Below are 26,874 nucleotides of genomic sequence, written 5' to 3'. Positions count from 1 at the left end.
CCAAGCGCCGGAGCCCGGTGACAGAGCGGCCCGAGCCCCGTTTTCCGCCGCCGCGGCCCCCCCCCCCCCTCGTCCCCCGGCTCCCGCTCCCCTCCGCCGCCCCGGGCCCCGTCTCCAGGAGGGAAGCGGAGGGAAGCGGAGGGCAGGGCGGCGCGGAACACACACAACACCCCGCTGCCATCGCCCCGCCGGCCGGCGGGAACCATCCCCTCCCTGAGGAAAGCACAATGGCCCCCACCACCACCACCACCCCGGTGACACCGGAGCCCCGAGGATGGCGGGCGGGGGTTGGGGGGGCGGGGGGGGGAGCTTTGTGCGGGTAACCCAAGAAAATTTACAAAACAAAAAAAAAAACGCACACAAAACAAATACAACGGGGAAAGAGAGCGAGCGAGAGACGGGGGCAGAGTGGCTCCTCCTCCTCCTCCCTCTCCAAAAAGGCCTGTTGGAAAACTGCACACGGCGGCGGCTCCGGCGGAGAAAAGGCGGCGAAAGGCGGCGGGACCGCGGCGAAAGCGGGAGGAGGGCGGCGGGAGAGCGGGGGGTGGGGGGGAAAGGCCCGATTCTCTTTGTGTTACCTGCCGTGAAACCAGTCCTTGCAGGCATCGCACTCGATCATGAAGCGGGTTACGTCGTAGGGCAGCCTACAGATGCAATAGACGGGCACCGTCGCCATGTTAGCTCCCTTCAAAACAAGGCTGGCCGCCCGCGGCAGCGGGGCGAGCGGGGCTGGCGGCGGCTCCTGCCGCGGGCTGGGCTCCGGCGGCTGCTCCCGCCCGCGGGTCTGCGGTGTGGAGGAGACGGGGAGGGGGGAAAGGGAGGGAAAGGGGGGAGAGGGGGAGGAAAAAAAAAAAGGGGGGGGGGAACAAAAAACAACCCAGATAATGCAATTACGGCTCCTCAAGGGCGGGCGAGCAATGTCAGAAAAATAATCATAAAGGGCTTCGCAAAGTTTGGCTGCATGGCTCCTCCGGCTCCGCGAGCGCCGAGCGGACTGGGGCTTTTTTGTTGTTGTTGTTGTTGTTAAATGATTATTATTCAAAATGTTTGGCGAAATGCATTCTATTGCGTGCCCCCTGGTGACAGTACAGTACCGAGGCTTTTCATAAACACTCCGAAATGTAGCCCTTTCCTCCTCATCGCCTTACGTCAGCTCCCGGCATCGCAACGCTTCCTCTGCCGGGGCCGGGGCGGGCGGCGGGGAGCGCCGCCGCCGGGAGCGCCGGGCAGGGTCGGTTGGGGTGGTTTTGGGGGCGGGGGGGGAACGTCTGTATTTTTTTTTTAATCCGGTTGCCAAGAGGGAGGGTTTTTAAAAAAAAAAAAAAAGAAATGGGTCCCGGCGCGGCTCTGCCCGCTCCCCGTCCCCTGGGTGTGGGTGGGGGGGACACCGCTGCACCGAAGGGGTGCACCAAGGGGACAGAGTTTTTAGCGGGGCCTGGAGCAATAGGACGAGGGACAGTGGTTCTAAACTAAAAGGGGGTAGGTTCAGACTGGACAGAAGGAAAAAAAAAAAATTAAGATAAGGGTGGTGGAACACTGGCCCAGGTTGCCCAGAGAGGCGGTGGATGCCCCATCCCTGGAAACATTCCAGGCCAGGTTGGCCGGGGCTCTGAGCAACCTGATCTGGTTGGAGATGTCCCTGCTCCTTGCAGGGGGTTGGACTGGATGGGCTTTGAAGCCCCCTTCCCACCCAAACCATTCTGTGATCCTCTGATTCTCCAATTCTAAGTAAATACCTCATGCCTGTGAAGGACCAAATTAAATCAGGGGGGTGCTGGATTCATGCTCTGAAGGGCCACTTTGACCCAAAACACCTGCGTAGCCCGAGACGGCATGTATGCACCGACACCAGCTTCCTCTCAGATGGAGAGGGGTCAATGGCGGCGGTGAAAGCAAAAGAAGAACCCTCGGGTCTGAACGGAGATTGACGATGCAGAACATCACACTCCCCACCAAACGCCCAGGGTCTGAAGGTGGTTAAAATGGTTGTATTGTGGGGCATTTTGGGGGGGATCTGTGTCCCAAGAGCGTTCAATAGCCGTTGGCATGTTTCCCTGAGAAGTGCAAGAGCTTCCTACGAAGTAGTCACACAGGCAGTCCCAACTGAGATGTGATTTTAATTCCAGTTATGATGGATGCAGTATCTTGGATCCATCTCATTTGAGGGGCTGGGGGGGAATCTCTTTTTCTCAGAGAAAAAAAAAATTAATATTTCTCTGCCTTTTTCCGTCAGTCTGCAAAAATCCTCAGAACTCACCTGTGGAGGACAATTCAAGGAGCCAAATAACTTCAGTTCTAAGTTTTTATACAGAGAGAAGGCCGTTTTTGGTCTAGGCAGAACCTAGAAGAGGGACTACCAAAACTACTTGCCTTGCCCACTGAATTTACATGCCACAGAAATTACTTTCTGCCGGCGTTGCTGCAGAGCTGCATTTGAAGCGGTGTCAGAAATGGCCCACTGGTCCACCGTGGATGTTTACGAGGGCGAGATGAAATTTCTGACATAGCTCAAGGTGTGGTAACACGGGGGGAAGATTATAGGCCTGTGTTTTTAGTCCTGACTCAGTTGTTTTGAATGACATGTTTTGAATCTCTCAAGACACACAAAGGGGCCTATTTTCTTCATTGCTCAGCATAAGCATCTGCCCTCTAAAAATCAGACCTCTTTTAAGTTTAAATTGGTCTATCATGACTTTAATTGCTGGGAGCTTCAAGCAGAAAGTAGAAGAGCAAGTCTAGGGAGTAAAGCAGGATGAGGAGGAAAGAAAGGCTTGGGAACCATCGCGAGAGTCGCGCACACCTTTATGGAGTCCGTTCGCTGCTCGTCAGTGCCAAGTGCCTCTACCAGCACCTCTCAGCTCAGCGTTTAAACAGAGCTTGCAGCAATTTCAGTGCCCTTTGCCACAGGAGGGTCCTGGGGAAATCAAGCTTCATGCCTCTGCCCACCCAAAATGCATACAGCCACGGCCTGGAGTGCCGCCTTCCCTTGGTAAATCCAGTATTTTCATTTTAAGGAGCATGGAAGCACTCGCAAGCGCAGTAGCTCATCCACACCGCGTTCTGTGCTCATTTCCCGCTCTCCCAATTGTTTTGTGGGCTTTGCTCACACCAAGCCTCTACAATCTGTGAAAAATTACATGCTCGTCGCCTTTCCCCAAGTCCCACAAGCATCTCTGTGAAAACAGCCCTTATTTCCAAAGCACCGCCCGAAATTCTAGTGTCAGCACATCTCCGCTGCAGCCCCTGGGGAGCTAAACCCTCCGAATTCCATGAGGATGTTGGTGACCGCAACAAAGGGCAACTGTAGCCGGGCACACCTCTGCAAACAGGGCTGGAGCAGATTCAGGCTCCTCAGCTGCCCCTCTGAGGAGCTAATTGTTTTACCAGGGATTAGCAGGTAAAGAAACGAATTGGTGAGGCACTCTCATCGTCCTGACTCTTCCATGAGCATTTCAATCGAGAAGCCACACAAGGAGGGTGCTTGGCAGCTCTCAGGCAGGGAGGAGTGAGTGGTGGAGCTAAGCTGACGTGCCTCAGCAAAACATAATTTGATCATCGAGCTAACTTTTTTGAAATTTTAAAGTGAGTTTTTAACACATACTTTTAAACCAATTGGGAAAAAAAAAAATCAGATACCCAGAAAACATCTGCATGGTGATCACAGACCCTGCGGGCAGCGAGCAGCTGGATATTTGCATCGGATGGCACAGCGCTTGAAGTCCAGGGGCTGCATCACACAAAGAGATCTGCTGCTCTCTTGGAGCTCACGGGAGAGGCCGGGATTTTTTTAGGAGTATTTCAATGGCCCGGGAGCAGAAGTCTCATCGACGGTGACGTCTTGAAGTGGGTACTCCGGAAAAGCCTCCGCCTGCTCCCCCAGCTTGAACGGTGATGGCTCACAATACGGAGCTCCCTGGTCCCACCACTGGTGTGGTGCTCAGGAAGGTCCCAGGCTTGGCCATCAGCATGGAGGGAAGGATTGCTGTCATTTTTTGAGCTTCCCAGTTTTTCTTAACATTTTCTAGTGTCCTTCCTATAGATGTCTTCTGCGGTGGCATATACAAGGTCCTTCCATTTTGTGATGCCCTGTAGCATTAGACAGGTTGTCCCCATAGTTATTTCCAAGAAGCAAACCAAGTTACCTTTTTCCTCTTGGCTGTATCTACTCTTTAACCAATGTTTGCAAAGAAGCTGTCTATGAAACCAACCTTGAAACAACGGGGATCAGGGAGCTGCAGCAAGAGAGGGGTCAGCAGATGACAGCGTACATCAATGGTTGGACTTGACGATCTTGGAGGTCTCTTCCATCCTGAATGATTCCATGATCCCTTCCAGTTTCCCGTCTGACACCAGGTTTCCCAAGGTTTAAAAGGGCTTTTCATGTAGCAAATTCATTTAAAGACCTAGTTAAAGAATTATTTTGTTTCCATAACTCTTAATGCAGTCTGCGGTTGTCAGTCCATACATGCGCCTTCTCACTCAAATGCTTCTCTCTTACCTTGTGTTTCGGCACGCCACCTCCACATGGAGAACTTGCTTCATTGGGTGTCACTGTCATACTGACTTTAAAATTTGTGTGTAGTTCTTCGCTGAATGTAACCTTCAGGCAAGTAACTTCAATAAAATAAAAAAAAAAAAAAAAAATAGGCCCAAGGAGCACCTTGTGCCCCCCGTGCTGGGGGCCAGGGAAAAAAGCAAAACCTTCGTATGCCTCTTGGCTGCACCCAGGAAGTTAAAAGGGTGATGGAGCCTCATCTGAAAGAGGAAGAATAAAGCAGGAGGAGGATGGCAGGAGGATCCACGATGGTGAAAAGCAAGCAGCAGGGAGAAGAAGGTTGGCACAGATGGGGAGATGGGGCACACCTGGGAGCCAGCAGCATGGTGAGACCATGGCCACCCGCAGCGGGTGCCCCATGGCTTGGCTGGGATAGATCCCAGTTTACATCACGGCCCATGGTGCGCTGAGCAGTGCGATGGCACCGCTGTTATTTTTGGGGTGATCCCTGTGTGACCATCACCGTGCTGCTTGGCGTGGAGACCCCCAGGCCTGTTGCGGGGCCAACCCCCTCCCTCAACCTGCATCAGCCCTGACCACCTGCGTTGGGTGGCATCAAGGGGGGACCACTCACACCCTGAAAATCACTTGTAGTCACAGAAACCAGCACCCCTGTGGCACCCAGGCTGCAGCGCTCAGAGCCCCTCGGTGCAAGGACAACGTTACCAACTCAGCTCTGCTCTGCACAAGGTGCTCCTGGGCTGGAGTTTGCGCACCTGCTCCGAGAGTTCCGCTGTTTCCCAGCACGGATATTACACCGTCCTCATCATTTGCTCAGCATCTTGAGTTTCACACACACTAGAAGATCCCTGGTGCTTAGGAAATAAAAAAAAAAAAAGGAAGATGTGTACATGTTCCACTCCTGACTGCGTCCCAAGCGCTGCCCATCGCCACCAGCTCCTCCCCATCCCACGCCATCGGGTTAGGCTTGGCAGCCCTCTTCAGGCTCTGCGAGCAAATGTAACATCTGAAGCACCGCTCCTGGCAGTCATTTACAGGAAAAAAAATTAAAAACCCCAAGATGGGATATTCCAGCACATCGTCTCCTGCCACCCCCAGTCATCGCCTCTTTCTTAAGTCCTGGTTAAACTCTTGTTTTCTACAGCAACGGCCAATTTAGGCAGCGCACGGCAGCTGTAAATCCAGATGAGCTGATAAAATACTCACAATTAATCACAATCACCTCCGGCACCGCTGCGATCCAGCTCGCAGGCCTACACAGAGGTGGCCACGGCACCAAGAAGGAGACCTCCCTCGAAAGGATCTGCGGGGGGAGAGCAGCGGCCATCCCCTCCACTCCTTCCCTGCAAAGGCCCCGCTTCATCAGGGACATTCCAGCTCCCCAAACCACCTCTGAGCCCCCCAGGAACAACGGCCTGATTACACCAGCGCCAATGCGAAGTTAAAACCAGAGCAAAGTCCCCCGGCAGTGAGTGCTGCAGAGAAAAAGAATCAAAAGGCAGAAAGAAGGGAAAACACATGTTAATATTTATTAAAATGTGTTTTAATAATAATTTCTCTTACAGTTGGGTCTTGGAGCAAGGCCCTCATCCCTGCCGTGGTGAGACCGGGCGTCACTGGCCGGGTACGAGGGCTGAGATGAGCAAATAGAAAAACTATTAGAAGAGTTTCAGTTGCAATCTCTGGAAATCAGTACTTGGTTGCCACATTTTGGGGGGAAAAAGTCATGTTCTGGGGGTGTAGAAATACCAGGCTGCTCCGGGCACAGGAGCATCGTCGCTGGCTCGGCCGCCACGGCTCCCCCGAGCCTACGCAGGCTGCCAACCCCGGCACCAGCTTTCCAAAAACGCTGTTTAAAAAAGGATTTTGGCCAGGGTTACTGGAGCTATGTAGCCACCACGGAGCCTCATGCAAAATGTTTGTTATAAACATTTAAACCCTTTGTAAACAAGGTTTCATAACCTGGCAGCGGGACTGGATTTGGGTTCTTTTTCCCCCGGAGCACGCTGTCGTGCTGGGAGCTGCCTTCTGCCTCCGTCTCTCACACAGTGTCATCCACGCGGGACCGGAAGCATTTTCCAGCCTGAGACTTCGTAATGGAGGAAGATGCACACGAGCCCATCGCTGTCGTCAGCCTAATTCACATTTATTTCCCCTCTCCCCGCTGTGTTTTTTTAGGGATTGGGAAGCTCATTTTTTAGGAAGCTAAAAAAGCCACAAGTTTACCAAGCAAAAGAGAGTTTCAAAGTGTTTATAACTTTTCTCTTTCAATTTGCTGAGAGCCTGCTATGAAACAGAAGATGGAGTATTTATAAAGCAGAATTAAATGTTAACGAACATGACTCTGACAGGGAGACTCAAAGCAAAAGGACGTTTGCGCTGACGAGGTTTACTAGAAATGACACCTGGGGACACGATTCTTGGAGCTTTGCAGGGTGGGCACCGCCTGGCCTGGAGCAGGGAACCCAAGCATCCGATCCCATCCCATCCCGTCCCATCCTGTCCCATCCATCCCATCCCGTCCATCCACGCAGCAGCAGCCGCACAGGTCCTCGTTCTTCTCCCCTTTCCCTCAGTTCAGCTCTTTGCCCGCGTCCTTCACCCTTTGCGCTCACCAGCTGCACCCAGCAGATATTTAATTTGCCTGACAGCAGGTCACTAAACATTAAATTTTATTACAAATTTTGTAACAGAACCACTATGAGTGGAGTGTTGTCGCTGCTTTATGACATCCCTGCTCCTCTGTAGTACCTTGCCCAAATTTTACTGAATATTTTTGTTTTCATCCTTCACCCGTGTGTTTCTAAATCGCTGTATCAGTTCGCACAGCCGCGTGTGAACAGTCACAACCTCAACCCGAAGCCGGGGCGCACGTCCGGTCATTTATCTCACAAAATACGCCGGCGAGCCCCAGACCCAAAAGCCAAACCAAGGAGAGATTACAGTCCCACGGTACGTTCAGAAACACCCCTTTTCCTGCCAAAACCCCTGAATTCCTCATGGCAAGAGCATCCTCTTCTTGGGGATTAAATACAAATAAATGGTACGTAGCTCTTACCTGCTGCTGTGCCGGTGGGGGAGAGACCCACGGCCTCTCCACGTCTGGAGGAGCGACAGCAAAACTTCTTCCTTTTCATTAATTTGTTGTAGTCACCAGAGGTGGGGGTTACTTACCCCTGCAAAAGCCACCCCGAGGGTTCAGGTGGCCGCGGGGGTGTAGCCCTGCGGCCGGCACGGCCCCGGCCCTTCACGTCGCCCGCAGGGAGTCGCTGCTGCTGAGGCAATCGCCCACGGGTGGGTTGGATGGGGATGGGGGACACCAGTGGGGTACGGCCACCGGGACCCATCCCGCTCCGACCCGCTACACGATGTGCCAGCTCCCAGGAGAGAGCGGTACCGGATAGGGACCGGGCTTCCCAGGGGAGGGGGCAGCAGATGCTGGAGATGTCACCTCACCGCAGGGCTGCGCGCGTCGACCCGGCGGTTTGCTGTGACCGGACTGGGCTGTTCCGTGGGCTTTCAGGGCAATAAAAAAGATTATACAGACCTTTGCTGAGGGAGCTGGGATCTGGATAACTACACTCTCAGGCACCGACTGCACTGAAAAACGTGCCCACGATCTCACTTTTCATCTCTCCACAGCACCAGAGCGATGGCTGCGCCATCCCATCGCCCGTCCTCGCTGGGACCAGGCGCCGGGGCTCCATCCTGTGTGCCGTCCTGCAGGACCCCGCTGACGAGGGGCCTCAGAACCTTTCATTGAGGGGCGCAGGCACAGCCCCCCGACCCCTCAGCCGCTGCAGGCCTCTCCTGCTTGCAGGGCTTTCCACAACCCCTGAAAAACTCACTCCTTCGAGACTTTTTTAACGTAGTGTGGGGGCCGCTGCGCTCTCAGGCAGGCCTACGCCCCCCCGGCCCATGACGCAGCCATCCAGCGACGCAACCACCGCCTTAAATAACGCAACCGCCAGCGCAGGAAATAAAATGGTCGCGGCTCTTCCTCGCCCCTGCCGCTCGCCGTCCCGGCTGGGAGAGGGGCTGTCTGGCTGCTTCCCATCTGGCACACGCCTTCCATCCCGTTTTCCTCTCTCCCTAACACCGCGCTGCACTTAACGTGCTGGAGTCGGAAAGGAGAAACGCCCCGGGATGCCAGTGCTGTGCTGACACCCCCGGCCCCTGAATCTCCTCCGCTGTCAGTAATTACCCACCCACCTGCGTTTACAGACTCACTGAAGATAGGAGGTAAAAAAAAAAAAAAAGCAGTAAAAGTGATTGACTGCGGCACACGTAGATCATTGTCAGTCGTTAACAACTCAGTTAAACAATTACTGAGGCCGGCCCAGGGAGGAGCGTGGCTGCTGTAGGTGCTGGTGAGCGAGTGGCGAGCAGGGCTCTGCCCTCAGCTGACCGCCAAGCCCACCAGCATGGGATCTGGGTGGCCACGCGTCCACACCCAAACGGCCAGTTCTCCCAGTTTAACTCTTGTCTTGGAGATGGATAATGAGATACTGGTCACACAGGATACATGTGGTGGCCAAACCCTGGAACAGGCTTCCCGAGGGGTGGTTGATGCCCCAAGCCTCTCAGTGTTTGAGAGGCATTTGAACAAGGCCCGTAAATAATTTGCTTTAACTTTTGGTCAGCCCTGAACTCGTCAGACAGTTCAGGACTAGATGATCGTTGTAGGTCCCTTCCAACTATCCGATGCAGTTCTACTCTATTCTATTCAAAACAGAGGGAGGTAGATTCAGATTAGATAGTAGGAAGAATTTTTTTACACTGAGGGTGATGGAGCACTGGCCCAGGTTGCCCAGAGAGGTGGTGGGTGCCCCATCCCTGGAACCATTCCAGGCCAGGTTGGACGGGGCTCTGAGCAACCTGATCTGGTTGGAGACGTTCCTGCTCCTTGCAGGGGGTTGGGCTGGATGGGCTTTAATGGTCCCTTCCCACCCAAACCAGTCTGGGATTCTGTGATTCTATTCAAGCCAAGAGGTCTGAGAGCCACCATCTTCATTTGCATCAGTCTTCACTTTAGAAACAGAAAGGCTCACTTCTCCTGGAGCCCTATTTTTAAATAGCAATAAGCCCCTCCCCGTCCTTGGGCACCTCCACGCTCAGTGCCCGAGACCTTTTTCTGCGTTGCTAACAGACTTTCAGGCACCACACGAAAAGCCGAGACCCCAGTCCCCACTCCAGCAGCCCCCGCGCTTCCCCATCCCGGCACAGGCTGGCCGTGGAGATGGACACAGCGAGGGGAGCGCCAGCAGAACACAAGTCGGCAGCATCAGCACCTCCACGCTCGGGGCTGAGCTGCTGTCCAGTGGCAGCCTGCGGCATCGTTACAGGAGACGCAGGCAGCCTCTCTACACCGGGGATTATTAGCACGTTAAAAAGGTCCATGTAACCCAGCACGGAACAGAACGTACTTGCTGATGCATAGACTCACGTGTGAGAGGCATTCTTCAGGAGCAAGCCCAGGTCATTCCATGGGATGACTGATTCCAGAGTCGGTTTAGCTCTTTGGAAGAGGACTAAATTAATTAAAAATGCATCTTATTTCCTGCAGGATGTCGCTCAGGATAGGAGGGAAGACAGGCCCCGTGCTTGTCCCCGAGAGGTGCAGATTCACAGAATTTCGTTTGGTTCCCCACATCCCACCAGTCCCTGCTCAGCCCCAGAGCACCCACGACCACACCACCCAACTCCTCGGTTGCCGAACTGCACGCACCCATAGCAGAGGACAAAAAAAATAAACCCAGTGCTGGTTCTGGGTTTGACACCGATGTTCCCACTCAGGGAACCAGGGAGCTCTGGTACCTGTAAGACATCTCCGCTGCTACTTCCACCAGCATCTACCAGCAGCTGAAGGCTTGTCCTCCTCCTGCCCCGGCGTAGTTTCTGCCCAAGGAGCCGGGTTTCAGCCTCTGCGGGGCAATGGCAGGGTTTAAACGGGCCACAAAGAAAATACGCGCTCCAGGGAAGTACACAGACATCACGCAAGTAATTTCTGGGAAAAGTAAATGCAGCAGACGGTCCCGCCAACGTCGAAGAGAGGGATCCCCTGGACAGCTGCCGTGATGCCAGCACAACCGCTCCTCTCCGCCTCGGAGACTTTGGAAGGAGAGAAGAAGACCGAGTGCCGGCAACTGCACAGAACAGAGCTGCGGGGCTCTAAACCGGCATCACACCGGGAGCGCAGAGCTGGTAACGCCGCTCGTGTAGACACGACAGGAGATCAAAACCGCTCAGGTGAGCCTGGTTTAACTGTGTCAGGCACCGCAGTGAACAGATGAACGTTCAGATAGAGCCAGCAGACAATACAGGTGTGCCCAGATAAAAAATCTCCAGATATCAACCAAGTTATACGTTTGTAACTCCTCATGTTACGTCAGTGTGATCCACGATGTAGAGAAAACTCCCGCATAACGGAGTAATTTACTCTCAGCTACGAGGAGCTGACACAGGCATTGTCATCTCGTATTTCAATCCCTGTGAGCACCTGGGGGTGGTCTTTCTCTTCTTGAAACAACTGCCCCTGTTATTTCTGCCTTACTTGCATCTTGTTAAGTGTCTCGCCTGTAAACCTGGACATAAAATAAAAAGGACAAAGCGTTCCTCCCATGAAACCCCCACCAGCGGCAGCCCATCGAGGTTGTCTTCTCCTCCTCCGTCCTTTGGGAGGGCGTCACGTAGTCTGCCGACTCACTCGCTTGCTTTGAGCACAGAAAAACGTTTATTTACAACGTGTTAATTAAAAAAATACTTGACAAAAAAGGCATACAGTATTTTATACTAAAAGAATAAAGATTTTTATTAAGCACTGTAAGTTGCATTCAATAGCCTTCAAATACACCACACCACAATCCATCTACAACCAATCAAACCCAACAGTAGTTCATTCTTGCACAATCCATGAGTTGGGGCAGAACTCCCTTCAACTTACATTAAGATACCTACTTAGCTCTTGCGGGCAGGGAATGGGGAATTACACCTCATTTCTGATCACTAATGTGTGATGAAGAGCATCAGGAGAATTATATGAAAACGAATATAAAGAAATGATTCTGATTTTGAAGTACATTAAGTTTGGAAACACTAACAAAAACATCAAAATGATACAGGTATATTTGCTTATACTAAATTCTTGATGGGAAAGTTCTCAAGAACAAGCCATTTGTTTCCTGCTACAGAAGGGGGGTACTTTTTTTTTTTTTGAAGATCAAAGCTTTTTTTTTTTTGTTTTTCACAGAATTTCATATTTGCTAATATGAAGGCATAAAACAGCAACAGAGAACAATAATGCATACAGCAATGAGTACACCAGGGTAACGTTGATATTCAAAACGGCTAGATAACTTTTTTTTTTTAAGTTTTAGAATAAATGCAACAGAGGTCAATAATCACAAAATTTTAAGGTTAGAGCAAGATCAGTCAATGACTAAACATAGTTAACATCTTTTATAGGACTATTACTGATTATTAGCTTTTTTGTTTTGCAAATGGGCACAGTACTTGTAAGAATGGAAGAAAGAGGACAATAACATGCATAATATTAACTACACACTTTAAAAATTATGAACCATGCAGAAGTTTAGCTCAAATAGTAGTACTAATGGTCTACGTCTGATTCAAAACCACATAGTTCATTGATCACGGATGCATGGTATTAGTCACAAGAAGTTTCAGAACACATTGTGTTTGTTTTGAAAGGTCATTTGCATCTTTTATGATTTCAAGTTTATCTCCATTTAACTTGCTTGTAAAGTATGTATGATGTATATTTAAAATCAGCAGAACTGCAGTATTACTCTATAATTTTTTCGTTTCGATAGTTTGCACATTTTAACACAAAAGAACCACGTCAACGGTGATGAAATTTAAGAAAGAAAAAACTGTGGTTGTGCCTTTTCCCCCCATAATCATGAAATCAAAGCCTTAAAGAAAGCTTTATTGTGACACAATAATGCAAAAATCAAATATAATGGCATACATATGGTGCCAAGTACTAAAAATTATATTTTAAGCTATATATACTTAAAGACTGCCAAAATTTGTTTTCTTTATAGTTCAAAAAACAAAACTACAAGCTTTTGTCATAACCAGTTTAAACTTTATGTATACTTCATTTTAAGTGCGGGAGTCAAATGCTCTTCATTCTCTTTCTTTTTTGTTTTATTGTAGCATTTTGACTACAACTGGTTAAAACTAAAAATGTGTTGTTTAAATCTCTGACATCAAAGAGGGATCCGAATTTCCAAAGTCCTCATTTTTCTCTTACGGAAAGGAAAAAATGTACGTAACTGTAGGCTCTCTTTCTTTCCAGATATTCCTAATCCTGACCCTTCCCAACATCCTTCACCCTCTATAAAAAATAAGTTTACTCTTCTTTTTTTAAGACAGTGGCCTCAAGAGCATCATCTTTATGGCAAACACTGTCTGCATTTAGTGCATTTAAGTGAGGATTTGTATTGCACATTTTAGAGTCATTACTCAAGGCACTTTCAGACTGATTGGAAGCCCTGATGTCTCCTGTATTCCCATTCATCTGGGAAGCTGGTTTTTCCTCATTCACAACTCCATTTTCAGCCAGGGATCCATCTGAAGACACAATTGAGGATTTAGATTCCTCTGATTTTGACTTAAGTTCTTTGGCTACTTCTTCTGCTGAAGCAGCGTAAGGAGGTTTGCCCTATTTTTTAAAAAAAGAAGAAAATTACTGAAGGACCACTGCTATAGCTGTACAACCTGTTACAAAGATGCTATTAATAGGCAGCATGCAGGGTGCAGAAGTATCACGAGCCAATACCAGACATTATCTACTGCTGAAATAAAAGTGGCACACAAAATAAACAGCACAGCACAGAAGAGAGAGAGTTTTCAGTACTTCTGACGCTCCTGTGGCAAAACGCCCTTTCTAACTTGGGTGCCTCAGTTATTTCACAACGTAAGAGCTACATAAACGCCTGGAAACCCCAAAACTGAGAATCAATATACAGCTTAACTCTGCTTCTTGGTTCATATACGTAGTAATTTAATTATATGCTTACATGTCATCCAAATACAAACCAAAACTTTTTCCAGACAATCTTTAAAGAAGTGCAAGGTACCACGCAGCATTATCTGTACCAGTCTATATGCTTCTGAGATTAGCAAAGTGATTTCATACCAAAAGCATGTAGTAGAACCTTACAAGACTGAGTATAGCAATAAAAACCAGATTTATGCAGCATTAGAACGTGTAGTTAGTTTTTAAGTATCTGCAGTGATGAATCTTAGTGTTCCAGAAGCATAACAGGCCTTAAACAACAAAACAAAAGAAGGAGGCTGGGTCGCTAAGAAGCAACGTTCTCATCTGTCACGCTGTTAACAAAGTCAATTACTTAAGATACGGACACCTTATACACCTCAAACGGTAGCGACTGGTTTCATCGTGTCGTAATCTTAATTTTGGTGTACTAGAAACTGTGTGGTTAGTACTTTTCTGAAGAGCTGAAAGATTTTGCAGGTAAGAACTCTTGTTCTCTAGCATCAGAATCAGAAACTTTCTTATCCAGAAAATCACAAAAAATACTGCAGTAACATTGCATAGGCGTATGACCGGCGTATGAGGACAACAGCTATTTATCACGTCTGTAAACGTACTTGGTTGGAGGCTTTAGTAGGTGTTCGGTTTTAGATTAAATACATGCTTTTGTTTCTTTCCAGATCAAGAGTAAAAGGTCTCATCTTGTGAAAAAATAGAAATGTCTTACATCTGATAAATACAAATTGCTCATTCCAGGCAGATTCTCCAACCCGTGATCGTAACGCCTCATAACAAGCATCAATAAAGCCGCCGCAGGGAGGATCTTACTGGTGTAAACACACACATCTGAGTCTGGCCCTGCACTCCTGCCTTAACCGCCCAGGTCTGCGGGACAGGGAAGTAAACCGTTGCCAGTTCATCTCAACTGGGTATCACAATCTACTTGTTACTCACTAAGTTTCCCAAGTTCTCCCTGCCACATGCTTTTTAATTATTTTAGAACAAGATCCTTGTGATCACAGGTATTTACCATCCAAGTTACAGATCATTAATGAAAATATGAATACACAAACTGCTGTCTGTCAAGCCCATCTACAGGAACTAGCTGAACTACATTTACATTTATAAACCTGTCGTAAGCCCAGAATATTTGGAAACTCCTTCTCAGGCCTTCCTTTATTCGTAGGTTAAAGTACTTGGAAATTAGACACTATCTAATTAATATAGTGGTTTCTCTTCTATTTAAAGTAAAAGATGTAAAGCTTTAAATACATAGGTACATTTGTAGACATACATAATCTGTATACACAGAAATGTAATGAGGAAGAGAAGTATTTGAATTTTTACACCTAGAACACAGCAAGTTTTATGTGAAGTTAATAGCAGCTTCGTTATCCACTGCAGAACATCCCTGATACCTGCAAACACCCCCGACTCTTACATGCTCATGTCTCCATGACAAATTGCAGATCCATATGATCTATTTATTGTGAAAGTTCTCCACCTATTTACTTCCCACTCATCCATTACCACCGGGACTTGCATCAACGTTCAAAGCTGCATAGCAGCAAGAACAATGGAAAAGGGAGGAAAACATAACTCTGAAGCAACTGGCATTTAATACGAAATAGCAGTTTGCTCCAGCTCTATTTAAAGGATCCATGGAAAAGACAAAACCCAGACACTTCATACACTGTCTCTGAAAATGAAACTGTGTGCTCATGGGGACAAAGACCGGTCCGTTATTTCCTAGAAGTTTAAAGTAAGTTCGTGTATTTGGAGCCACACAGTAGCAGAGAACTTTCTACTGCTGCTGATTTTTCTTCATGAGGTCGGACCACAGTCCCAGAAAAGAAACTGGGAAAGGGTGGGGGTAGGAACAGAAATGGCTAATTTTTTTCAGCTTTGTATTTTTCCCATTTTTCTAAATTTTCTTTACTCCCACAGCCGGTTAGAGCCGTGTAGGCACAGCCTTTACATCCAAATACATTTTTCCATGTCTGTCTTTATAACCAAAGTTTGCTTAGAACTGAGATGCCACACTAGCCTGTCAGCCACCACTAGCAGTGCAGCTTACAGCTTCAACAGGCAGACAAGATCGCTGTGAGAAACATCGTTATCTTTTAAAGTTGTGCTTGTCAGTATTAGCTGGTCTGGAAGTCCACACCATCCTAGCCTGCAAACTAGAGCGTTGGGAAGTCAGGCACATGGCTTTATTACCTGAATTGCTCCCTGGCTTTTATAACCTCTCCCATAGTACCTTCCGCCTCTTCCAAAAGTTCTTATCACCGGAGTGGAAATAACTCCTCTGGGACGCCTGCAAGTTTTGGGGAAAAGGAAGAAAGAAAAATACACATCAGCTTTGTTTAAAACGTCTTTAAACTTTATTTTGCTGGAAGATTTTTTTCTAGCTTTACTGTCTAGTGACTAACATTTACAGTTCTTTAAAGAAGCAACATGAGGAACTAATTCAGAACTACAGGCTTCTACTGCTCGCAAGCGTATGAAACCTAACAAATCTTTTGTTTTCGTAGCAGTAAAATTACTTATTTCTATATTTCACTTCCAGAGAACAATACTTTAGTACAGTACTTTCAACTTTGCAGAAACATTTTTCAAAGTGTCAAATTATAATTTAAAAACAGAGTTTTAAAAACAGAGCTCAAAATACTTTCTCCTTAAAAAAATACGCAAGCAATTTGGACCATTTCTCCCATTTAATAACACTTCCCACATAGTAAACGTGCTAAACAGAAGACATCAGATAAAACAAAGGATAGCAAAATACAAAATTGCTTCAGTTTTGATGGGAGAATACAAAATTATCAAAGAAACTGAGTCAAAAATGGAGGCTTCAGCTGTATCTCACAGGTAGCAACTTATTAAGTTTGGATGCTTTCACACAGAGGCTTCCAACCAGGACACATCAGGTGGTGGCTTTTTCATTTGATTCAGTAAAGATGAGATCAGATCAAAACAAACTTTGACTCAGCTAAAACTACTTTAATGCCATCAGCTGCAGAAACTCCATTTCCTTATTATGTCCAGGACTACTTCTCACCTAAAAATTCTTTTTCTCTACTAGAAGCATGTGATTACTCTACTTCTCCAAACCCACTGCACGATACTGGGAGGTCCTGGCATGAAGACAGACCCCTCTAAATCTGGCACAGAGCAGCCAGGTGCTGCTCAGGTCCAGGCCTGCATCCAGCCCAGTTTCTAAGCTGTGTGGGCTGCAATTGCCCAGTTTGTCATTCCAGCAACAAATGTCAGCTGCAATTCAACTGCATCTCATTTTCCACACACCTCAAAAAAATGCCTGAAAAGGAGGTCAGCTTTTCTGTCGTGCTCCTACTTCCTCTGCTGCTGTGCTGCAAAAACTAAGTTACGCTGAACTGACCCTGTGGAGAAACACTGATCTGCGAGGTCTTTTCACACACACTGCAAATTCCCACGCTGAGCAGTAAGAAATGAAATACAGGGAATTAAAAGCAACAGCAAAGAATAAAAAGAGGAAAGAGCTGTGTTTTATATCTGAGTAACGCTCACAGCATTCCTTCCAAAGATTTTAACAGGGCTTACCTATCCCATTTGCTAATTTTTACAAAGTGAAAGCATACCCCTTCAGGAAGCTGAGTAAGACTTTTCCCACTCAGAAAATCACACTAAATAGACTGATGGATCAAAGCCAATAAAAAGCAGCTGGTATAATTTTACACCACAAGAACATCCAAGTTCAGTGCTGCACAGAGACACAAGACAACGGTGTCAACAAGCCTGACAGGATCCCCTCTGCTGAAACAGAGAAAAGATGAAATAGAAGTGTGCAGGACTAGGTGATAAATTGCAGACAATGTACTGCGCAGTTTCCTAGTCATGTTCTTTAGTATGAAACAGCATCTGCCAACCCAGACCTCAATATTTAAAATACCTGTCTTTAGACAGAACACCGGTTTTATTTTTACTATCAACTGACACAACAAACAGATAATCTGCTTGTGGTGGTTTCTGCCTCTTTGACTAATTCTAGTAACTCCACATGTAAAGAATTTAACATCAGTTATGATTTGATGGAGACAGGAAGATCTGGTGTTGAGAGTTCTCCTCTCTTTTTGAGGTGACAACTTGCACCCAAAACCTAACTGCCCAAAGACAGTACCTCTGACAGGAAGAAAATAGCAGCTTTTTATCTCCTAACTCAAAAGCTACTATTGGAGAGCAGTATTTCTCTGTTGTAAAGGTACTCACAGGAGCAATACCACCCCTTCAATGACCTAACTGCTTCCCAGGTGAGGAGGGTTCTCAGTTTAGGACTTGCTAGTGTTAGTCCCTGGCTACTGCTGTTTTGCCTAAATTCATGTATTTGCTTTTCAGAAAATGGAGGAACTGCTATTCTGTGAAGGAAGTCAATGGTTGTGTATAAACGTAAGCCAGATTTGAGCCTGAAGGTGTCTCCAGATCATCACTCAGGGTGCCTCAGTCAGACAGCAGTCCGAGTACAACACTATAAATCACCCGGACGATTTCTACAAGCAGTACTGCTGGCAGTGTATGTACCTGGAGAAAAGTAACAAGCTCTGTAGTAAGCAAGAGTCTGGTTTTCATGAGGAGCCAAAAACACGACTCACAACCACAGGCTAACCTCACTGAAATGATGAGAAATGTTATTTTGTCCACGGAAACCAAGGAGTAAGATCAAAATACCCAGAGGAGCCTAGTCCCTCATCACACACCTTAGCTTGTTCCCCTGGTCTCCTGCTGCTGCTCTAGAAGAGCAGAGGTATCCCATGGACCCCGCTATCCCAGAGAATGATTTGCTCCCCTTCAAGCGTCAGCTCTGCTCTTAAATCAATACCGTTTGCTGCTGCTGAACTTTTCAATCTTTTTTTCTGCTGTTCTTGCCTCTCCCTATCCTCACTCCAGCAGCTCTTGCTTCTCCCTCTGGTGCCATTCTCCCAGGGCTTCAGATCCAACCAGCTCCTCACTCAGTCCAACAAGACGGCATCCCAACAGCGCTTGCTGACTTTGGCACTATGCTTTACAGTGCTCATTTGATTAAATTAGTGGACAGAGAGGAATTCATGCAGTCCAGACTTATTCTTTCAGACTGCTGCCTCCTAGCTCAAGATGGCATAAATACACCTACTTTACTCCATCCCTTTGATATAGTTAAAGATGTGCATAAAATATAAACCACATTGCTTTGGGATTGTCTCCTGCAACAGTATGATCGTAATTAAAGATGACAGACAGTTCTGTAATGCACAGAACAATTAAGCCTGTGGAAAAATATAACCTTAACAGTAAAGGAGTAGATATTTTTGTAACAAAGTATTTCTTTTTCAGAAATGCTGGGAACCTGTAATTTCAGATGTAGTGAAATGAAGTGGAAGAGCTGATGAAATTAATATTCTTTTAAGCACGTCTGCCATCATGACTGTAGCAGAGAACAATTAAACGTGGAAATGTCCTTCAGGTGTTTTCTGCTTCACAGAAGAATTACATAATGAAGTTATTAAAAATTTTATCATACTTCTTAATAAATGCTCTGCCATGACAAAGAAAGTAAATGAGTGGGGTGATAGTTTTGATTGAATATAATGTATTTATTGATTTCATGTAAGAGAAAGCCCCCAAGTCATTTCCTCATGCAAAACAAGCCAGTGTGTGTGTGCGCGTATCTACATACATCAGATTCAGAGTACAAATTTTATTTGCATATAAAAATACTTGTACTGATCTGAAAAACTGATTGAAAACATGTTAAAATGAATGTAAATGCTTTCCTTCCACACTCAGTGGGTATAATTTACCTAACGGGTCTTAAAATGTGTTGTATGCAATTTCTAATGCCTCCAACATTTCACCGGTTTACTTCCCCTCCCTGTCATTAAATTACATACGAAAAGTACATTCCACAGGATTGCACTTACCCTCTCGCTGGTCCTCCCACAGAAACGACCTGCAGAGGAAATGGTCCTCTACCCCCTCGTCCGCGTCTGCTTCCAGCCCAATGGCCGACTACAGTGCCGGCAATTTCAAGTTTCCCTCCCTGAGAAGGAATAGGTTGGACTCCTGCACATAAAAGCAAAACCAAACCTTGATCTTCACAATCATCACATTAAAGTTACGAATGAGCGGAGAACCGATTTGCCCAGATTTTATCCCATCTACAGTTTCCTCTTTTGATACTGGCAGATTATTTCTCATTTTGTGGTCTTTCAGAAGTATTTAACTCCAAGAGTCTTTCTCCTCCCTTTTTAAAAAATAGATATGAAGTCTGAAAAAATGATCTTACATAAGTACCTCAGTTTCAGTAATTAAAAATACACTTTAGATAAGCATTAAGAAACTGAAGTGAAATTTCATAGGGTACCTGAAGATTATTTTTTTTCCTGCATTCCTAATGAAAAAGTAATTTTTGCAGATTTAAAGGCACTTTCTAGTGAATATCAAATATTAGCATAGACACACAATTATAATTGCTATAAACAACTTACTAGGCAGAATTATCTGTACTAAGTTGTTATAAAATTACAGCATTTAACCTGATCTAGGTGTAAAAGGTAGGTTTATCTTTTCCCTACCAAAAAAGCAGCTAAAATTGCAATTGTCCAAAATACAAATGTTTCTTCTGCTCAGGTTGCTCGTATCTTTATATCTGTGTTCTGCCCTTAAAAATCAGCTCTGGGGCATAACATATACGTCAAGAAATCTGGATTAAGTGCAACTGAGCCAGATGTGACTGGTGAGACCATCAGCACTGACAGGGTTACAAAACACAGCATTTCTGCAGCCACAATTAGTCTTCAAACGTTAATATGCTAGGAACTAAATTACTGATTAAATTCAAAAAGGTTCATACTTCCCTGTACAAGTCTTTCAGCTTCAAGTGCACATTGTTTACAGGGGCAAAGTTACTCACAGAAGGAAGCATTAGAGGTATGTTTGCTCTTAGGATAAAAGCTCAGAGGCTAGAAAGAACAGCTAAATATATGGAAAAATTTTTACCCTTAATGGGGAATTGGAATTAATAGGGTTTCTATCGTACCACCTCGTACAGGAGACGAGCAACGGGCATACAGGTAGGTCAGTAAATCTCACGCCTGTGTCCACGCCGACACTGATGCCAGCGAGGAACGGGTCAGCAGTAACGCTGCAGTCAGTCACTCCTACGTTGGCTTGTTTTTGCAAAAAGCTGAACTACCCCCAAATTTTAGAAAATAACTGTTAATACATTCAAGCAGAGTTCAGCTGATTCCACCCTCGCATGTTGAAGTGCAGGAGACGGACCGTCTCGTGAGGTTTTATGGCTATCCTGCGTTGAGAGGGGGTTTCTAGGCGTGAGAGAGGCTGGCAATGAGGGGGCTCGTGGCAGGGACCTGGGGAGAGCAGAGGAGACAGCAGCCTGGGCAGGCTCTAGAGAGGGAGAGCTGAGACAGTTAGGGAGAAAGGGAGACCGGCAGTCAGTAGGAAAGCCTCAGACCAAACCGTAAAGTGAAGCAAGCCGTTGCCAGAAGCTCTAAGAAAAGGGTTTTGGGTATAATTACCGCCCTGAAACTTGCTAGTCCTGTTGCTGTCATTGCCAGAGAAGGCTCCGGAGTGTCCTGCCGCTGCCGCCACCCGGAAGGCCCGGTAAGCGCCTGTGGCTACTGTTTCCCCATAAGGGCCTCCGAAGCCATAGACTCCTGTTAGACCCAGGGTAAAGAAAGACAGGGGAAAAGCTGTGAGGGGGGCAGGTATCCGGGAAGGCCCCTACCAGAGAGGCTGCTGCCTCCTTCCATCCTTCTGGAGTCAGCAGGGAGGGCCGCGCTCCCGCAGGCGATGCTGCATGGGATCAAGCCACCACTGCAGAGGAAACCCTGGCCAAAGATGTCGTGCTGCCTTAGCGAGCACGGGGTCTCTTATCCAATCAGCAGGCCTCTACCCTGGGTTCAGAACGGGCATCCCGACTTCTGTGGCATAATGAGCATTGTAAAGGCTTGCAACAAATTTTTGGCAATGAGCTGCGATAGCTACAGTTGTGGCACCCCAAGAATATCTTACTCCCAGTATCAATACACCTACGGGCCTTGGTACCAGAGAGATTTTGAGAAAGGGAACAATTCTAGAAACAGCTCGGAATGGTTACATTTACACCCAAGGGTGCCAACGGTTAAATGACTGTAGCAAAACACAGAGGGGTGGGGAGGAGGAAAGGTTGTCTTCAGCCCTGACAGTTAAACTGTGTCCGTGAATTTAGGCATTCTTAATATTTATACATACAACCATTTTGAAGCAATGTACAGTGCAAATAAGAGCCTTTTCATATCATCCAGTGTTGATCCATTCCTCTTTTTTCTTTTTTTTCATACAATAGCAGTAAAAAAAATTTTGATCTGGCACAGTTACTAAAACGCAGCAGTGCAGCACATTCCATATTGTCAGGCTGTGGCTAATAAAAGTAACAACAAAACACAGTGATTGGCACTGCCAACCACTTGCTTTTATGTATTTTTCCTCTGAAACTGAACAAGAAAACCAGTTCATTGTTTTGGGAATGTGAAAGGCAAGGTAATGCCTCACACCAACACGTTTTGCACAGTCACCCCACCACTTACCAGCAAAGCCTCTCCCCCTGCCCTGAGGTGGCGGGACTGGCCCAAAGTGTCGAGGATACATAGAAGCTGGATAGAAAGGCATGGCAGGTGGAGGTGGGAAAGGGAGAGGATGGTTCTGCCTGGAGAAATTTAATCCTTCTAGGATGCTCTGACGCATCTTTTCAACCTTGGCTGCCTGCTCAGCCTATGAATAAAGAGAAAGTTAGAGATGTTAAAATTCTAATTTCAATTGCATAAAGCTGCATTTACACAACAAATCCAAAGAAAGCAAAATAGTAAATAACTACTGCAAACTGCTCCCATAAAGCTAGCTAGAAAATTACAATAATCTGTCTTGCATACCTACTTCAATGATATTCCAATTGTTCACAAGAAAATATCAACATATCATAAGAGAGATAGGAGTCTAAATACTACAACAGTTTAGAAGTCAGTGACACAGAAACTGTTTACAAGTTAAAAAGAGTTTTCCAGAAAGGAACTGAGAAACTTCCATCTGTAGTCTCCTGAACACTTAATGCAGCCCTTTATTTAAAAAGAATCATCATCATAAACCTGGACTGCAAAACAAAGTCCAGCAAAAACATGCCTGGAGGCTGATGAACCTGAGAGGTACCACAGCCATCATCAATATTTAATCTATGATCAGTCTCCCTTAAGTCAGAAATAAGAAGAGTTAAGCTGTTTTGTTACGATCTCATACCTCCCAGGAAGTTAAAAGAAATAAAAAAACCTGGGCATTCAGCAAACTGCTGATTTTCATCAGTTTCCTGTTTTTATAGCTAGGTAATAACTTTGCACGATTTGGATAAAACAAAAAGCCAATTCATTTGTATTTTAAGAGGGTCGTAAGAAATGTGAAAAGATTTTGAGCTTAAGGACCATAAGAATGACTTCACAGTCTGTAAAATAAGTTAGAAATCTCAAATTTTCTTTCACTTTAAAACCACTGCAGGTTAGTCCTTTGTGACAGACTTGGAACTACACACCTGACCATCACAGAGGTCAATGAGCGGAACTTTCTCCCGGCTTGCTTTGATGAGCTTGGTCTGGAATAATTTCCCATCAAAATACATCCACGGACAGCAGTGCTCCCATGGAATTGGCTGTCCGCAAGCATCGTTCGCGAAGAGTGCCATATCGACACCACTCATAAATAAAGCAGACAGCTGAATTCCTCGGGGATCAAGATTCTCAATCTGTTTAAAAACATCGTATATTTAGTAAGATAATAATGAGATGTAAGTCAAAGTTACTCCAATAGTTACATTCTTTTAAAACTCTTTAAAACAGAGCAATTTTAAAAGGTTGTCCTGACTTTTCACACGTAATCACCAGTTTGACAGAAGAAAGCACCAGCATCTATCGCCTGTATATGCAAAACTGCAATACTCAGGAAGCTTGTGGTCACCATCCATCCATTCTAAAGGTGAGAGATAAAAGCAAACCCCTCTGTTTTCTCAACAACAAAGCACAGGAAATTATTTCTAGTATTTTAGTGCTTTAACTCTATTTATTACCAAGAAGTGAACAAGAACTTTTAAATAAAATACTCGTCTTCAATTTGCGGCATGTGGTGTATAAATCATGTAAGAGACATACTTTAGCTGCACTAAGATTGTCGATAAATAAGCAGCTCAGAGTTTTTCAAACAACGCTAAAGCATGTTATAGCAAGGAAAAGCGTTAAGGACACTTACAAGAAATTAGCAGTAGAAAATTTCATTGAAAAAATAATTTCAATAATCTTGTGCTTCTGAGATATTTTGTAGGAAGTTTCAGGCATGAGCTCAGTGTTAGCATTCAATTTTTCTTCCCACGTACCACATTTCCCTTCCAACTCTGTTATCATGGATTTTTTATTAGCTTGATTCAAGGTTTTGCTGTTAGAATGCATCTCTTATTAACAAAGTAATGTTTATGCACACAACAGCTTTATTTAGGATGCAGAACAGATCCACAAAGGTGGAATTAAATAGTGAATAATAGCTGGTGGTAGAAGCAAAACCAATTTGCTTGCAGCAAATGTATTTTTAGCTCTGGCATAAGAAAATATCACTATAGTGTTCTCCAAAATACTTCTGAAAATATCAGCCCTTTCTTGGGAACATTTTCAGGACCTTGATATTAAACTTTAAAATTAAACTACATTACCTTCCTTATGCATAAGCAACCTTTAAGATCCAAAAGACTATCCGGATTGTTTTGCAGATATGCAGCTGGGTTTCAAACTCAGCTGCTCTGTCTGTCTGACTTCAACAAAAAGAGAAGCAGTTGCTTCACATGGAGACAGTAACAACATCGCATGAAATATTGCATCTTTCAGTTAACGAACATATATCATGGAAATTATCCATATTACTCTTCACGTGGGATTTAAAAATAAAACTCGGAGAACAATTTCCAGTAAAAATATTGTATGCTGTTTATCACTTCCCTTGTCTCTGCCTTTCATTTTAATTTGGAATGGAAAAAATATTTTCTCTGGGAATTCCCTTCTTAGATCTCCAAGACCAGCAATTTTCACAGTGAGGTTTCCTCCTCTTTGCATCAAATCTTAAGACAGAGGCAAGGCTTTGATAACTCTTACCGATACCTTTGCAAAAATCTCTACCCCTAGATGTTATTTCTTTATTGCGTGGTGTTTTGAAAATGGACACTGAAGACTATGTGGCTGATACACTGCTGTTCTTTAATGCCTCCAGCCTCGCCTGCAAAACTGTCAGTTGAATTTTCACCGATACCCACAGGTACAATTGCTCAACTTCATGAGAACTTGGTCTTCAACCATGCTCTCATAGTTCTCGCTAGACTTTGAAAGGCTCTCCACTATACTCTGCCAAGTCCAGCATTTGTCACCTCAGATGACCTACGTACATTTCTTCTGAACATACAGGATAACTCACTATCAGTTTCTTTGGCAGAGGTTGGCCACATGCTTCCCTGAAGACAAAGTACTGCTCTTCGTATGAGGCGGACAACTGTCATCGTCTTTGGACCAGAATCTCCACGGTTCTGAAAGGTCCCATGAGCACACAAGGGTTCCAGCAGGAATAGCTAGTAAACACCTTGGAAAGGTGTTCCAGCAAACACCTGAATGATTTTCCTGATGGACACGATCTACATTTAGACTGCTTTTAAGGAATTTGCCACAACAAGGAGTACTCAAAAACGCTCTTCTCTGGAGTCTAATATGCTTACAATCCATGTCAGCAGCAATTCAGTTCTAAGATGTGAAGCAAACAAGCAGTCTTGCATGAACTCATCAAGTGTTCATTACAGCTGTCTTCATCCTCTGTTTCTTCATATCTTTTTCAACAATGAAAGAAAGACCAAATGTCTTCCTGATGGATTTTATTCATTTATTTATTATTTTTGCTGTTGGCATTTATTCTTTGGTTTAGGAAGAAAATTATGTTTTTCTGTTAACTGCCATTGCAATTGCTAATACACGAATCCTCTACTGGCTCTGTGGCAAGTTCAAATAGATTCTGAAGTGGATTCAGTTTTTTTCTTCTCCTTACATTTATTAGCACTTCTATGGCTAAGTGCTGGGTTTCCACGAGCAGACAGATTCAGTTTATATATTGCGACTGAGAAGTCCTTGCCAGGGTGCTAAATGCAGGAATGTAACCCAGATTCTGCTCAACACCCACAGAAGAAAAACAGTCACTTGCTGGCTTTGAGAACGCCCTTGCAGACTTGGTATTAGTGGCTAAATAACCCTCAGAAAAGCCTAAGAGCTGAAATCTGAGTGAGTTTAATTACTGCTTCCTCTGAGAAGAGTGGTGCTAGGACTGCTGCTTTTGTCTGTGCCCCTCTGCAGTGCATACCTGTGAATTTGAACAAACTTGGGAAGCAAGTACCTCCTCCTCCTTGCTGATTTAATGAAGGACAGCACGTATCCAGGCACTGCTAGGAGCAGAACTGGTCAGGAGACTTTCCTAACTTGAGCCACACAGGGCCTGAAAGACCGTCTGGAATGACTTCCTCAAGATGAGGCTGCGTGATGAAGAGGTGATCAGCATCTCACTTCCTTTGCTACACTGATCATAAACGCAGACGGGAGGTAAGATATATCACTTCCAGTTGTGCATTCCCTATGCATCCTAATACCTCCACCGCTTCCAGTTATCAAACACACAATTGGGCTTAAGATACGTTATGTAGAAAAAAGCATCTGAAATTATTTCAATTCAGAAAAATGTTTGCATAAAAAAAAAAAAAAAGACAAGACTAAATTCCACCGTTCTATTCAGAGAACTTCACAGTATGTTCTGAACAAGTTTTGAGGAGCAAATAAGGTAACACCAAAAGCCAAATCTTGTATATTTTAGCTCAAAGGCTAGAAGAGGAAATTTCACTGTGAGCATACGAAGGTTGAATGGAGAAATCCCCCAGAGTAAGGCGATGTTGCACAGATTGATAGGCATTCTGTGTTTAGGATAAGGATACCACACTGAACAACTCTATCAATTAGTGTCGTGGTTTTGTTAGTGAGGGGGGGGCCTAAGGTGGTAGCTTCTGTAGGAAACTGCTAGAAGTCGCTCCCCTTTGTTCAGTGGACTCGGCCAGGCCTAGGGCGAACCCACTGCTGGCCAAGGCCGAGCCGATTGGTAGCAGAATGTCTCGTGATAACGCCTCTGCGATAACGTATTTAAATAGGGGAAAACAGAAAAAAAAAAAAGAGAGAGAGGAGAGAAGATGTGAAGAAGCTGAGCGGGGGGCAGAGAG

The 26,874-nt window shown here is 45.6% G+C and overlaps 2 protein-coding genes across 7 annotated transcripts in view; both read right to left on the bottom strand.

Annotated features, from left to right (window-relative positions):
* Window positions 1-1,097, bottom strand: part of PHF2 (PHD finger protein 2) — a 79,444-nt gene extending 78,347 nt beyond the window's left edge. Inside the window, exon 1 of one of the 2 annotated variants that reach the window (XM_086755576.1) lies at window positions 579-1,097. In XM_086755576.1, the coding sequence (XP_086611702.1) occupies window positions 579-676 (98 nt within the window). In that variant the 5' untranslated portion in view covers window positions 677-1,097. The remainder of the gene's footprint in view (window positions 1-578) is intronic. The other variant, XM_086755577.1, reaches the window with a different exon arrangement.
* A 10,133-nt stretch (window positions 1,098-11,230) lies between these two features.
* FAM120A (family with sequence similarity 120 member A) overlaps window positions 11,231-26,874 on the bottom strand; it is a 58,268-nt gene continuing 42,624 nt past the window's right edge. For 3 of the 5 annotated variants that reach the window (XM_086755301.1, XM_086755302.1, XM_086755300.1), the window contains 6 exons: window positions 23,131-23,340; window positions 22,142-22,325; window positions 21,092-21,229; window positions 19,475-19,616; window positions 15,762-15,858; window positions 11,231-13,205 (listed from right to left, as the gene is read on the bottom strand). In XM_086755301.1, the coding sequence (XP_086611427.1) occupies window positions 12,894-13,205; window positions 15,762-15,858; window positions 19,475-19,616; window positions 21,092-21,229; window positions 22,142-22,325; window positions 23,131-23,340 (1,083 nt within the window). In that variant the 3' untranslated portion in view covers window positions 11,231-12,893. The remainder of the gene's footprint in view (window positions 13,206-15,761; window positions 15,859-19,474; window positions 19,617-21,091; window positions 21,230-22,141; window positions 22,326-23,130; window positions 23,341-26,874) is intronic. The other 2 variants (XM_086755304.1, XM_086755303.1) reach the window with 1 other exon arrangement.

Source organism: Chlamydotis macqueenii, chromosome 10 (genome assembly GCF_036417535.1).
Source record: "Chlamydotis macqueenii isolate bChlMac1 chromosome 10, bChlMac1.mat, whole genome shotgun sequence".
NCBI classification, from domain to species: Eukaryota; Metazoa; Chordata; class Aves; order Otidiformes; family Otididae; genus Chlamydotis; species Chlamydotis macqueenii.
Note: the sequence above shows the minus strand (reverse complement) of the source record. Positions and strands in the feature narration are given on the sequence as shown.